General features: G+C 42.9%; 1 protein-coding gene across 4 annotated transcripts in view; it reads right to left on the bottom strand.

Moving 5' to 3' along the window:
- Nucleotides 1-12,440: 12,440 nt before the first annotated feature.
- Nucleotides 12,441-15,662, bottom strand: part of ttc38 (tetratricopeptide repeat domain 38) — a 66,107-nt gene continuing 62,885 nt past the window's right edge. For all 4 annotated transcript variants that reach the window (XM_041215590.1, XM_041215589.1, XM_041215587.1 and 1 more), the window contains one exon: nucleotides 12,441-12,954. In XM_041215590.1, the coding sequence (XP_041071524.1) occupies nucleotides 12,861-12,954 (94 nt within the window). In that variant the 3' untranslated portion in view covers nucleotides 12,441-12,860. The remainder of the gene's footprint in view (nucleotides 12,955-15,662) is intronic.

Genomic DNA, 15,662 nt, shown 5'->3' with positions numbered 1-15,662 from the left:
TAAAGTCTCTTTTATTCTGGGTCTGATGGTAAATAATTGTCCATTTTGGTGAGTAAAATAAACATTTACACTAATGGTGTAATCTGTGATAACTGTGCACTTCTCCCATCCCAGTCATAATAGTGGGAAGATTGAGAAACTAGAAGCGATCATGGCTACACAGACCAGACACAAAACAGTGAAGTCTCTCCAGTATGTGCAGTTACCACACAGTTCCAAACGGACTCAAAGCAGCAGGCCACAGGGCTAGATGTGAGCCTCCTTTGATTGGAAATGAGGTTTCAATGCAATGTTGAACGGGTGACTGGAGATTTTATCCAAATTACCAATTAAGCTTGTTGATACTGGTTCTGCCTTTATCATTGTCCACGCCTCGTGCCCTAAACATCTAGCAAGGATGGGAAAGGGCTTGAATTTTCAAGGTAGTCAGGTTAAATTAAATGGGTTTAATGGAGAATGTGAGCATGTATAAAGGAAATGCCTTGATGCTTAAAGTACAAGGGATCTCATTAACTGTTCAATCACCAGTACGTATGAACACTGTTAATGGAAAAAGGATACTAGACAGCAATGTGTTAAAGCAATATCAAGCCATTGTTGATTATAACCAAGGCAGCATTTGGATAGCTACAAGATCTAGTGAACTGGTTGAGATTTCTGATGTTCATTCAGTTTTTGCATGAAAAAGCATTCAGCATATGAAGTGCCTTGCCATTCAGATAGCCAAGTCCAAGAGATAATTAGAGGGCATTTGTTAATTTTTGTTAGGAATAAGCATAATTGAGGGAAATTGCAGGGTGAAGAAATAATTAACAACAGTACCCGATTCCCAGGGAAAGCATTCCTTTTTTGGAAGTGGCAATAGAGTCACCCTTTAAGCAGGACATATTAAGTCAAGGCACTCTCATGAGCAATTCACCAATTTGGCCAGTGAGAAAGATGGACAATTCTTGGAGATTGATGGTTAACTACAGAGGGTTAAATAAGGTAATACCTAAATGCACACCCATTGTCAGGGAAGCACCCATAGTGCTTTCTGAAATGCTGTACCACCAAGCGCTAAAGTATTTTATACACAGGATATCACAAATCGATTCTGGAACTTACTAGCAAAAAGAGATCAGTAAAAATTTGCATTCACATTTGAGGATCATAGTTTCACTTGGATGGTGATCCCACTGGGGTGTCATAATGTTCCTACTATTTTTCAAAAGAGAAGGGCAGAAATTCTGAGAGCCTATCTGCAGCCAAAACGTTTGTTGCAATATATTGATGATCTACCCTTAGCCACTGAAACAATTGGTAAACATCTCAAATTATTAAATTAGTTGTTGTCTTTGTTACTGAAAGCAGGTTTGAAAGTTAGCCCCAAGAAGGTTCAGCTGTTGCAGAGAAAATTCATTTTCCTGTATTATTATCGTCCCGTGGTCAGTCACAAGGTAGAAGTCAAGCAGCGGTTGCCTTTGCCAACCTCCGTGTCTGCATCTTGTTTGCTTTTGGGATTGTTGAGTGACTAGCACAGCTTTATTCTGGGTTTTGTAGAGATGGCCAAACCTCTCTACGGGGTTCTTAAAGGCAAGGAAAACCCAAATATTGCATTCATAGACAACACAGCCCGTTAATGCAATGGAGAAGTTAAAAGTAGCAGCTATGCAGGCTACCAGTTTAGTAGCACCAGATCCAGAGCAGCCATTTAATTTTGATAATGCTTCCACAGAGGGGAGTACAGTGGCAATATTGGGACAGGGCTTTGCAGGCAATAGGCATCCAATATCGTATGCCTCTCGCATCAAACAGTGGGCAGAGAAGTCTTATTCAATTTTTAAACAGCATTTGTTATCTTTCTTTCGAGCAGTATGCTTCTTTACTTCTTCATGGGCCGACAGAAAGCCATTATTCATTCATCTCATACTTCTTTTAATTTATTGGTAAAGCCAGGGGACACTTTAGTGTCATCACAGAGTCTGAGAAGATAGACACTAGAATTGCTTCACCGAGATTTTAGATGTGATCCCACATGGTATTACTCTTCTAGTAATGACCATCTTCAAAAGTGTCCTTTAACATTGATGGATTTTGAGCAGCATCCAGTTCTTTCCTATTGAAAAAGATCCTAATGCTTATTTTGATGGCTCATCATGCCATTTCAAGGGAGTTCCTCACACAGGATTTGCAAGGTTTCCTGCTGAGATGGCATGAAGAAGAAAAAAAATCCAAAAGAAATTTGTTCCTCTTCCATATTCTCTGCTTTAAATTCTGTTTTTTAAAATGGACAAATGGCTGGACTGATGAAATGGCCACCACTGACCAAATGGTGGTAGTTCTGGAAGTTTCTGAGCAGTTTAAAAATGGACAGAAACTAACAGATCAAACCTCTGGAATGTAACACTCCTTGCATTGTATAAACATTTCAGCCAAGCCAACACAAAGGATAGTAGACGAGACGTCTGAACCAGCCAGCTATGGACAAAGGCAGAGCTGTTTGTGACTCATGTCCAATGTTGTGCTAAGGGTTCTACAGTTACTTGCTCAAAACATGAGGTTTTAACAAGGGGTCTCGTTAGCTGAACAGCTTGACGTGAAACCACCCTGTCACAGGACCAGTGGATCACCTTGCAACAGTCTCATCCTGCTAACCTCTGAAGGAATACACCACTGAACCTTTTGATTCTGGACTCTGGACTCACGTGAAACCATAATTCTTATTTTTATCTGTGGTCTTGGCACTGAACATCTTTCTTTCCCTTATCCATCCTGTATTGTATGAATGTAAAAATGTGGGACATTGCGAATCCACCTACCACACATTTGAGTGCGTGTAAATTAAACTAACCACCTGATTTTACCCTATCTCAAGTTTGTTGTGTGGTTATTACTAGAGGATTGGATCACTCCAAAACTGAAGGGTTAGGGAAAATACTTTACCACTTATAAAGGGGGAAATAAAAAAATCAAAAATACCTTTCTGCTTACGCACGGGTGGTGAGTGGAGAAATCAGGGCTGTTTTAAATTAAACCCTCTCTTATCTGTAACAATTGGTATTGCCTGAAGTTCCCTGAAGTACCCTCAAGTTCAAGTGTCTCCATCATTCTACTCAGTTTGCAAATTGATGTGTTTTCTTATTGCAGTTGAAGAAACTGCTCACTATCCTGTGAATATATGGTCTGATAGTGCCTCTGTTATTAATGCCATGCTGACTCTTTCTCTTTATAATAAAAATTCTCACTGTTCCTCAAGTGGTAGATTTTTGGTCCATGGACCATGGGTGGAATTTTCCATTTTGGAGACTACGTGTGGTGGTGAGCAGGAAAGTTGATGTGATTCACAGTGGCCAATCTTCTGCATTTCAGCTCATTAACTGTACACCAGTGAGGAGCTTGTCAAACCTTATGGCGGGCAGTGATTCATCTGCCCCACTATTACCTCATGCGGTTGAATGTCCTGGCACCATATAGCACCTGCACACAGATTAACTCACTGCTGGCCAGGTGTGTGCTGAAGATATTTATTCCAATGCCGACTAAATGAACAAAACCCTCTGCTCCACGGTTCAGCGAGATCTCCCTGGTGATTCTTCTCTAGGCCGTACAGGAAAGGTAGGGGGTCCTTTATTCGAGGGATGGAAGAGGAGGTCCACCCATCTGACCACAACAGCCTGGGAGGCAGTTGCCAGGGAGGTCAGCGCCTGTGATAAACAGAAAAGATCTGCCCTGCAGTGCAGGAAAAGGATGAATGATCTGATAAGTTCCACTGGGGTAAGTGAACCCTCTACTCACACCAAACTCACAATTTCATAAGGGAATTGGGCAGCCTAAGTGTTAGCGTACACAAGGATGTCACACACTGCCAGCAGATGGAACTTCAGGACTGAATGTCTGCCAGCCACTTAAAGATCCCCATCTCATGTTAGATCCTGCACAAATATTGACTTAATCCCTTACTGAGAGGGCTCATCATACACAGCAGGTATACATGCTTCTGAACTGCTCTTCTATCTGTAGTGCTCACAGTTAATCCATCTGTCTTAATGCAGGACAAGATCGCCTATAATCGGTGTGAGAGGGCCAAGACCAGAGACCTGGCCTCCACAGCCTTCTGTGGCAATGAATTCCATAGATTCACCACTCTGGCTAAAGAAGTTTCTCCTCATCTCTGTTCTAAAACGTCTTCCCTTTACTCTGAGGCTGTGCCCTCAGGTCCTAGTCTCTCCTACTAATGGAAACATCTTCCCCACATCCACTCTATCCAGGCCTTTCAGTATTCTATAAGTTTCAATCAGATCCCCCCTCATCCTTCTAAACTCCATCGAGTATAGACCTAGAGTCCTCAAACGTTCCTCATACGTTAAGCCTTTCATTCCTGGGATCGTTCTCATGAACCTCCTCTGGACCCTCTCCAGGGCCAGCCCATCTTTCCTGAGATACGTTGCCTGCTGTGCCCTCCACAACCTGGCACTGCAACAGGGAGAGGAGCTGGCCGAGGAGGAGATGGAGGAGCTGCATGTCTCCTCTGATGAGGAGGACATCAATGGGGATGAGGGTGAGGAGGTCCTCAAAGGCCAGGATGACGGCGCTGAGACCATCACACTGGCCAGACGAGGTAGGCACACTTGGGAGGCCCTCAAAGCTGCTAGATTCATGGAGGATGATGACAACATGCAGTGAGGAGACATCATAGATCCTCACATTGTATTTGTGAACGTTTGACTCCTGTCTGGCTGATGGCAGTGCACATACCCTCTGTGATAAGGCTTCTGTCATGGAGATGCAGCCGGTGCCCATTGTCCCTACATTCCAGGAGGATGATGACATGCAGTGGGGACACTCCATAGTTCCTCACATAGTTATGTGGATATCTGAATCCTGTCTGGTTGATAGCACCTCATTTGCACTCTGGACAGGGTCATATCATGGAGATACAGCAGGGAAATTTTAACTTCTCCTGCTCCTAAGACATCCTTCATGAGCTGAACCCTTCAGGACCACTCTGTCACCAGACACAGACGCTGATGGGATGGGGGGCCCGCCACACCTCAAAGGTGCTAGAAGTACGTAGAGAGACTAACTGAACCATCAGTGTCCTGGGAAGGTTGCACAAAGCACAGGGAGGAGGCCCTGGACTGAGACACCTGCCTTTATCTTGAGCAGGAACCAAGATTTCACATCTGAGTAACACGAACACTGCTCATCATAACAAGGAGCCACAGGCAGGGAGACATCATTGGGAGTTTATTAACAGTGTGAACATTACGTACAAGTAATTAACACCTGTGCCCAGACTAAGCAACAACATCTTCTTAACCATCCTAACCCTGCTACTACATCTTGGTGCTCCCCCAACATCCACAGCAGAGGTGGAGGCAGCCTGCTGACTGCTATGACTTGTCTGTGATGAACATGATGGGTGTCCTCTGGAGGGCCAAGACCTGGAGGGCCCCAGCCTGCTTTTGGGGTCTTGCTGTGTGGCAGTGACATCCTCCTCAACCTGTGGATCTGGATTTGCTGGGGTCACAGGAAGAGAGGATTCGGAAGGGCTGGACACTCCTGGAGGCAACTGGGTGGATGGCCCCGGGGTGTGCACCTGCTGATCCTCCTCCCTATGGGTGCTTGTGAGACCCTGACTGGCTCCTTGAGGAGAAGGGGTAGCTGGAGTGAGATCAGGCTACCTTCACCCCTTTTGCGTTGGTACTGTTGGAAGCCAACTTTGGCATCAGCGATGGAGCTCAGCCCACACAGCATTGCAGGACTGATGTCCTGGACCAAAGACTCCATGGCGGTTGCCATGCTACCAGTGTTGCCCTGTTCATTGGCATGCTGGCACTATCACCTCAGAGTCATGGTGGACGGACTTCTCCATCATGCCTTGCAATCTGAGGAGTGCAGCGGACATTCCTTCCTGATGTTCCCGAGCTTGCCTTTGCAGCTCCAGCAACTGAGGCATGACCGAGTCCATAGGCTCGTCATCTGACTTGGACAGCAAATTTCTGGCCTCCAGCAGTCCTCCGAGTGCCGGACACCTGGGAAGTCCCTGCATCTGCCTGTTGTGGATCAGACAGTGCGATGTGCTCACCGGATTGTGACCCTGAGGTTACTCTAAAGCTTAGTCCCACTGAAGTATATGTCTCTGCGCTGGTGGAGGGTGTGGCTGAGTGCTGTGCCAGGTCTTCAATGAGGGTTTCAGCAGATTCCTCTTCCAAGGTGCCATCGGGGCTGGAGTCCAGGACCTGGGTCATGGATTCCATTGGCTGTTTCCTAGATGTGCCTGTGAAAGCAAAGAGAGATAAGTAGTGCATGGTAGCGGACTGTGAAACAGGACATATCACTCACAGCACGGTTGTCTGATGGATGTTGCACTGCTGGGTCCTTACTTGGTTGAACATTGCCAAACTCACGGTCAACACAGGAACGGTCCAGATCTTCACTTGCCAGCTGTATGACTCTATTTTCAATGTATGTGAGGACCTTGATTTCAGGCATTCCTCCATCAGTCTGCGACCTCTCCCTCTTGTTGTGTGTCAGCTTGTCCTGCATGAATACAGATGGAGAGAGTGTAAGCAGGATGCCTGCCATGCCAGGTGATAAGTATGCCTGGCATGTGTGGTGGTAAGTGGTCCCATGGATGAGATGAGGACAATGAAGGTGTGTATGACAGTGTGAAAGGTGATGTCTCTCGAACTGGCAGTGAGATCCTTGTGGATATGTGATGGGTTTGTGAGTGAGAGAGTTGAAAGTGATGGGAAGAATGACTTACCCTGGTGGAACGGAATAGATCATTCATCCTTTATCTGCACTGGGTGGCTGTCCTCTTTTGCAGGGCATTGACACTGACCACCGCCACCACTGCCTCCCAAGCCAGATTGGTGATGTTGCTGTCCATCCTGCAGCCAGAGCGGGGGAGAGGACATCACAGCAGGCCTCCATGGCACCCAAAAGGCATTCCAGGGACACATCACTGAATCGGGGGGCTGCAGACTTCTTGCCTTTCGGGGCTATGTCTTCTGTGCAGCAGTACTGGGCTGGAAGCACTGAGAGGTGTGCATGCTGCTGCACTTTAAATATGACGCCCAACATGAGGAAGCAGCGATGTGACAGTGTCACGGGTGAATCGGTACCTGCCCACCAGGAACCTGGCGTTTCCTGGGAATGCATGAATAATGAGGTGGGATTGGGGTGATACAGCATGAAAAGCCACCATTGCAGCTGACGGGTAAAACATTCTTTTTCCCACCCGCTACTATATCAGAAGGGAAGCTAGGTTTGAAATGCTAAATAACTAAAGATGGCTGAAGCTTTAGAATGTAAGGTGTAAAGGAAAATTTGCATTTTTAGATAAACCAGAGTAGTTTGAATTTCAAAAGAGAGGGTGAAATGTTATACTTAGCCAGAAGTGTGTCTATTTTTCCCAAAGCTTACTATCAAAGTTGGTACTATGAAAGATTTTTATTATTGGAAAGGTAAAGTCCAAAGACAATGAAATTTGCATTCAAAGGGGAAAATATGTATAAAGCAGAGAAGGCTATGTGCAAGAAGAGGGCACTCTAAGATGTAACAAGTTTGAAAAGCCCATACCCTCTACGTACCAAGCTACTGCGTATAGGAACTGAAGCTAAGAGAATTCACTGTGAATATTACTGGCCACAGTATCATGGGCTTTGCCTGAGTCTGTTTTGTTTTTACTGTTGCCCTAATGGGGTTGTAACTGGTAGTCAGATTAATTAGTGGAGCTAGGAGTCATCATAGTAGTAATTTGTAGACCTAAATGTGTGCTTAAAATTATTTTTTTTATTAGTAAATGTTTAATTTATTTTTATAAAAACCTCTTGGTGGACTTATTATGACTGAATTCAAGGCATGCATTTCGAAATAAAAATACAAATTGCAATACAGTTGTGGCAGTTGTTTCAAGTTTCCCTCTGGGATTTGAACAGCTTAACATTTACCATCCATTGTGCCATAATGTGGGTGGCCATGACCGACTTCCTGTTCATGGCCTAACTCTGGTCCCACCACATGTCCCGCACTATACGCCTGTTTGGGTATGGAACCCCTCTTCCCAGTACTAATTGGCTGGTCTTCTCTCTTGCTGCCACTAATTGGTCGGCCACACTTGATTCTTCATGCTGACACAGCAGGGCTAGGAGCGAGCAGACCATGCACTTCCCATTACACCTCCCTCACCCCACCATAAACCATAAAATCCAGCCCAATGGGTTACTGTTTGAGTTTCGCTCCCCATGCAACAGATCACAGGCATGTCTCTGAGCAGAGATGTTTTATTCTGAGATTACCTTAAGTTAGAGGGCATTTTAAAACATAACTGTCTTGTAAAGTTCAGCCTTCATGCCAATCAGCACACACTCATTACTAAGTCAATAATATCTGCTGGCTCAGTCACTTTTCCAGATGGATGACAACCATTTACCTGAAGCCGCTATGTATAGTGACTGGGTCACGACCTGCTGGACATCCATAACTCCATTACAATGACACTTGAGAGATATGAAGTTGGTGGACATCAACATAGACAACTGGGAGACAATTGCCAATAGCACTGACCTTCGGAGGCCAACTGTTTGGAGGGGCATTGGAAGACACAAGGAGAAACAGAAAGCTCAGCTGGCCAAGGCGGCCCAGAGAAAACAAGCTAGCAAATTGTACACCTTCTCAGCCCATTGTCTTCATCTGCAGCAATCATGACAGAGACTGCTATGCTGGAGTGAGGCTCCACAAAGCGTTGACCACCATCATCTCGAGACAGTAGGTTGCCAAGTTAGTTAGTCTCAGATATCTGGAATTAACAAGGGTAGGGTTATCCCAACTGTTTCAGCTTTACCAATTGAATAGGGTTGATTTTGCACTCTGGATATAGTACAAGCTTGATAACTTGTGTGTTCTGATTATAAGAAGTGTCCATACAAATATGGTAGCCTACTCTTTTCCCATTATACATTTGGAAAATATGGGAGAAAGCCTGATTTGCAACATTGTGAACAAAGTTATCTTGCTTACTAGTCATGAGTGAGCATTCTATGAAGGTGTTCAGATCAGCGTGTCAATCTGAAGTCTGACAAGGGTATTTTCCTGTACCAATCACCACTTTTAAGGAGATTATTTTCAGGCCTTAGTTTGTTGCTCATATCAGCTGCTCAGAGGCTCATGGAGCTTGGGATGTAGAATGACTATAGTAACTATTGTTTTGGGAAATGTAGAACTGTAGCTTTAAGAATAATCCTGTGTTGTAAGATCACATGATATGTGTAAACCAATATGTTTGCAGCGCAGAGAACCTAGACAGGAGAGTTCTTCTTTGGTTATGGAATTTGATGCACACGTGTAGTTGCTGCTGTTGTCTTGTAAATAAAGTCAAATATTTCCACTTAGAAAAGTTGTCTGAAGGTCAACGCTATAGCAAACTGATGACGAGGATAAATCAGATTTGGTGCTGTACCTTGCCCAGCAATTGTGAGTATCTAAGTTTGTTAAAAATAAAAGAAGATATACTCATCCGAAATGCCACAGTTTGGCAGAATCGATCTCTTTGAGCCAGCCATAGATGATTGGTCTCAAGATATAGACCTTGTGTTCTTTTTTCAAGCAAACAAAATTAAAAGAGGAGAGCGATTCTCCAGAGCATTTGGGGAGCAAGACCTATAATTTAATTCGATGCTTGATGGCCCCCAATGCCCCAGATATGAAGACGTCGTTAAGGGACATTTTCAACCTAAGCCCTCAGTCACAATGCAGAGGTTCAGGTTCAGTTCACGGAATAGAGCCCCAGGGAGACAATTGCTACCTACGTGACGAATTAAAACACCTAATGGAATATTATGATTTTGGTGCAACCCTGAATGACAGGCTCAGATTATTTAGTATGTGGCGTGCAGGAGGACAGTATTCAGCAAAGGTTTCTGGCTGAATTGAATCTTAATTTTAAGAAAGTGTTAGAAATAGCAGTGACGATGGAAAGCGCTGTAAGGGATTCACAAGCAATTCAAGGGGCGCAAAATGGAGCCATTCACTTAGTCGGGCAGGAACAGTCAGCCGAAAGTGGCTCGAAAAGCCGGGACTCCAACACAAAGTGGGAAACAGCCCCCACTAACCAAAAAAATGAGAGGAAACAGTTTAGCAACTAAATCAAAAAATAACTTTCATCAACATGGAAACAATCAGTCTCCTAATGATTGGTAATTTTAAGAAGTAGAATGTTATTTTTTTATCACAGAAGTAGACTCATAATGAAACACTGCAAAGCGAGATTTAAGCAGGCTTCCAAACAACAAACGAAGTCCAATGAAATCTATAGTGTAAAAGAGCCAGAAACAACCAATTCTGACATTTAGTCATTATTCAACATGAAAATTGGGAAGACAATACTTATTACAGTGCACTTGAATAGTAAACCCTTAAAAATGAAAGTAGACATGCGTGTTCCTACTGCTGTAATAGAACACCCTTTCAGATATTTAAATAAAGGTGATCAACAGTTAAATTTGGAACAGACATCTACCAATTTGAAAACGTACGCAAGTGAAGAAATCCAATAACTGGTATCACTAGAGCAACTGTTCATTATAGACACCAATCAGCACAGCTACCAGTGATGGTGGTAGAAGGTGAAGGGCCAAGCATTCTGGGGCATGATTGGTTGAAAGAGATTAAATTAAACTGGTCCAAAATCTTCCAGTTGCAAACAGGTGGACTACCAGCACTGCTAAAAAAATGACACTGTTTTCAAGGATGAACTGGAAAAATCAAAGACCTACAGGCTAAGATTTATGTGGGCCCAAAAGCAATCCCTCACTTCTTGAAAGCAAGACTGGTGCCATACACCCTGAGAGAGAAGGTTGATGCTGAGCTGAACCGGCTAGAGGGGCTGGGCATCATAAAAGTGGTTCAGTTCTCAGAATTGGCACCCATAGTCCATGTCCTTAAACCAGACAAGACAGCCCAGATCTGTGGGGACTATAAACTAATGGTCAACAGAGCAGCCAAACTGGACAGGTACCCTATACCCAAGATTAAAGACCTATATGCCAAACCAGCAGGAGGGACAATACAAAGCTTGACACGAGTCACATATTTCAGCAACTGGAGCTGGATGACACCTCCCAGGAATCCATAACCATAAATACCCACAAAGGGTTATACCAATATACACATCTGCCCTTCGGTGTTTTCTCAGCCTGTGCCATTTTTAAGAGGACGATGGATAGCTTACAGCAGGGACTACCTCAGTTGTGGTCTACCAGGACGATGTACTGATAACTGGGTTCACAGAAAAGGAACGCGTGGCTAACCTAGAGGAAGTCCTGAAATGATTTTTAGAAGCAAGAGTGCACCTGAAGAAGGAAAAATGCACTTTTCAAGCAAATGAAGTCATTTATTTGGACTGCTGGGAAGATGCCCAAGGGTTACACCCAGTTGATGAGAAGGTTAAAGCAATAAGAGAGGCACTTGCACCAAGAACACTGCTGAACTTAAATCATTTTTAGGGATGTTAAATTATTATGGGCGATTTCTACCAAATTTATCCACAGTTCTAGCCCCTCTACATTCACTGCTAAGAAAAAAAGTATTGGTTTTGGGAGACTCCCCAAAAAGAAGCCTTCATGAAAGTAAAATAGCTCTTACACTCTTCAAATTTGTTAGTGCATTATGACCAAATGAAGGAATTGGTGCTAACCTGTGATGTGTCCCCCTATGCATTGGGTTGGTACTATCTCACAAATAGGACGGTGGCACAGAGGTCAATAGGCTATGTATCCAGGACACTTACCACAACTGAAAAAGGATATTGTCAGATTGAAAAGGAAGGTCTGTCGATTATTTTTGGTGTAAAAAAATTTCACCAACACATGCACAGGCAACATTTCACAACAGTATCAGACCACAAACCACTTTTGGGTCTGTTTAGCGAGGAAAAGGCTATACCTCTCATAGCCTCTGCAAGAATACAAACATGGACCCTAATTTTGGTAGCAAATGAATACAAGTTTATACATAGACCAGGGATTCATATAGCAAATGCTGATGCCCTAAGTCATCTCCCTTTGCAAGAGAATGATGAACATGCCCCAATCCCACAGGAGCTCGTATTAGTGATGAATTTTCTAGATTCCTCACCAGTCTGTACCAGGCTGTAAATAAAGTTAAATGTTTCCACTAAGAAAAGTTGTCTGAAGATCAACTCGATAACAATGACCTTCTGAACATCCAACCTGCCCAAGGAGAAACATTAGGTCTTTGCAAAAGTACCTTACACCCCTTGTGGACTGAGTCACCATATGAGAAAACCCATGCTCGCACTTGATAACGTAGCACATTGAACTGTTTTGAATGATTGCTTTCTAACACTGCATGGAGATGAGCATCAGTTAACAACAGGTTGGTTCTGAATCCAGGATCTCTCTTTTATAAGGCAAACACGTTAGCAACAGTGATGTTTTAAAAATAGTTTTAATGAAGCCTTACCGAAGAGAACTATATTAACTTTTGGAAGTTATATAGTTCAAATGTTACTTGTACAAAAACAAACTTCCACATGATAAATTTCAGGATATTTTTCTCCATTCTGAAATTTAGTGTAAAAGCCACTTTGAGTATAAAGCACCCCTCCACCAGTTACTGCTCCTTTCCTTTTCCACTGCTTACTCCACCCTCCTCACTCTCTTTCGCATCCTGTTTCAATATTCCTTCCCATACTTCCCAATCTCCTTCCCAATCTTTTTGTACCCTCCTCCTCTCCTGCCCTATCTCCATCAGCCCCTCCCTTAATAGTAACCACTATAATTATTAGCAGATCTCTTTAACCCAAATTAAAACAATTGTCCCATTTGAATTGTATGTGCCTTAGTCTTGATTTAGTCCACATTATGCAGCGCTGTGGCCTTGCGAATCAGTCTTTCAGTCATTGGAGAGTTTGGTTTGAAAGCTTCTCGCTCCAATAGTAGACACCTGTTGGTGAAAGAAAAATTAAAAACTTAGCAAATTACAAAGTAAGCAGTACAGATCCAAGTTCCACTTGTTGATATTATAATATCTGAAGGCTCTGAAATTGCACCACAGAATAATAATGTACATGTACTTAGTGTGCTCATCTGAGATACTATTTTAGCAGAGGTGTTGGTGTAAGAGGGATTTCAAATGTATGAAGTATTTGATGCTACTTCCCCCAGCCAAGTTTCAGGATCCAGGTGCTTCTTCTCCTGCATTTTCAGAATGAGCACAGTTTCTGTAATTCTGGTGTTTAACACTATTGTTCTCTTGCAGCCATTACATCACTCATCCATTGCACAGATGGTCAGTTTACCTATCTAAACAATAGGCCATGGGGCAGAATCATCGGCTCGGTGAGCGGGGGGCATGGCCCACTCACCAAGGTGTAAAATGACGTGCGGTGACATTGGGCATGTGTCCTGACGTCATCGCACATCATTTAGATTTTCAGTTTGGCGGGAGCACAGCCAAACTGTCAAAGGCCTGTTAAAGCCATTTGAAAAGCCAATAAAGCAATTAACTGAGCTGCCCATCCAACCTCAAGGTTGGCAGGCAGGCGAAGAGCCCAGGCGGCCTTTGCATTTTTCATGGAACCTCATCCACGGGTGGGATGAGGTTTCATGAAGGGTTTATTAATTTAATAAAATGTTTCATGTAAATTGGTAAACATGTCTCATGAGGGGACATGTCTGAATATTTTTTATTATTATTTATCACATTTTTAAGCAGCTCCATGCTTCAGGGAGATTGCTGCGTTCTTTTGTGTGCATGCACGTGAAAGACCGCAGGCCCCAACTCTCCCTCCTCCCCTGCCCACACAGGTAGCGCTGAACACTTCTGGGTGTACATCATGCTGGGCGGGCCTTAATTGACCCGCCCACATAAAATGGCGGCACGCAGCCGATCATGGGCAGCAGTTGGCTGTGCGCCTGCTCCCGCCCAACCTGCCAGGGAGAAAATTCTCCCCCTGATGTTTGCAAGATGTATATTTGTGAACTCTTGTGAATCCATTCAGCTTTTCAAGCTTCATTAGGATTGAAGTTGCAACATGGCTCTGATTTACATATGATAACTGTCTGGTATTTTCTATTTTGTTAGGTTTGGGAATTTTCAAAATTCTAAAATTAACAAAAGGGTACAAGGAAAATGGGTCTTTGAATGGTAAAACCCATGCTTCCAGCATTCAGGTACTGTATAGTGGAACAGCTTTCCTGGTTATGGGAGCAGTATTCAAGTCTTGGACCGATTTCCAGTTGATGAAGTTAGAAGTAATATGCACTGAAGTTTTTACTTTTAATTAAACATTTTCAAAAAAGCGAAATGAATGATTACATACATATGAGATTAGGGTAGAAGCTGAAAAAGGAACACTTTTAAAATATCGAAAAGATGTCCTTCTTATCATAAGGGGAAATTCTGACATTCCACAAATGTAAAATTAGTTTTATCAGGACTGGTCAGGCTGCTCAGCAGTAATATGAATTTAGCTTGCCATTTGAACCCTAGTTACACCTCATTCAACAAAGTGCTACATTTTCCAGGGATTTTTACAACATGACTAATAGCACAAAGGGTAAGTTCTCATTAGATCAGTGATTTCCAATGATTGCAGTCTGGTGGGACTTCGACAGTACATTCTATGGCGAAGTTTAAAATCACTGACTGCAATTTCTGGGTTTCCACATTTAACAGCACATGTGCAGACTTGAGGAGTCTGTCAGTTTCAGAGGAGCAATGACCGTAAACATGACAGTTTTGCTATATGACTACTGCAAAATCCAATCCACTATATGCATCACAAACTGAGTTAAATGCAAGTGATTGGCATTCCTAACCCTGATTAACTATGTTAAGATTCCTAAGACTTTGATCAGATTTCTTACTTAAAAGTAATAATTTTGCAGGACTTTGCAGTGGTAATTGAAGTCAAAAAGTAGCATATGAAAGAAACAATAGCCTGAGGAAACTCCACATTGCACTGACATTCCCATTTCCAGCATCCCCAATAACCATGACTGCCTTAATTGGGATTGAAATAAAGTTAGTAAATCTGAAATAAATGATTCATTCTAACTCAGATACAAGATTTGGGTCAGGGGAAATGGTGCAGAGGGTTAACTTGCTAGTCAGACTCATGTTGAAATCTAAGCTAGACTGAAGGGATGAAAATTTCTTCTTTACTAGCTTCAAAAATGACACTAATTTTGTTAGCCTTAATCAAGTTCCATGTGGGTAGGCTTCCACAGCACCAAACTGTATGAAATTCAGCAAGTATTGCCAATAAGTTCAACAAGTATTGCCACAATTTGACAAAATTGTTAAGGAATTGGCTCAATCTATGAATGGGTTAAAACATTAACTGGAATAAAATGCAGCTAAAACGCTGTGTGAGAAATGCATACACATCACGTTCACAGACACATGGTTACTTCCCAGATAAGGGACGTTAAAAGCCATGCCTTTCCCAACAGCTAACCTGGTTTAAACTGATAACATGACGCCCATTTTCATAAAACATGTTATTTTGATTCAAAAGAATTGCTTAAGTAAAGATCCTCAGAAATGTAATACACAATAAGGATCTTACTCTAAAACCAACAGATTTTCTTTATATTAGAAACTTAAGGAAACAAATAGTCAGATCTGCAAACTCTGCGAGGAAGTCT

The sequence above is a fragment of the Carcharodon carcharias genome, chromosome 21 (genome assembly GCF_017639515.1).
Source record: "Carcharodon carcharias isolate sCarCar2 chromosome 21, sCarCar2.pri, whole genome shotgun sequence".
Taxonomy (NCBI): Eukaryota; Metazoa; Chordata; class Chondrichthyes; order Lamniformes; family Lamnidae; genus Carcharodon; species Carcharodon carcharias.
The sequence above is the reverse complement of the archived record's forward strand: the minus strand, read 5'-3'. Positions and strand labels throughout refer to the sequence as shown.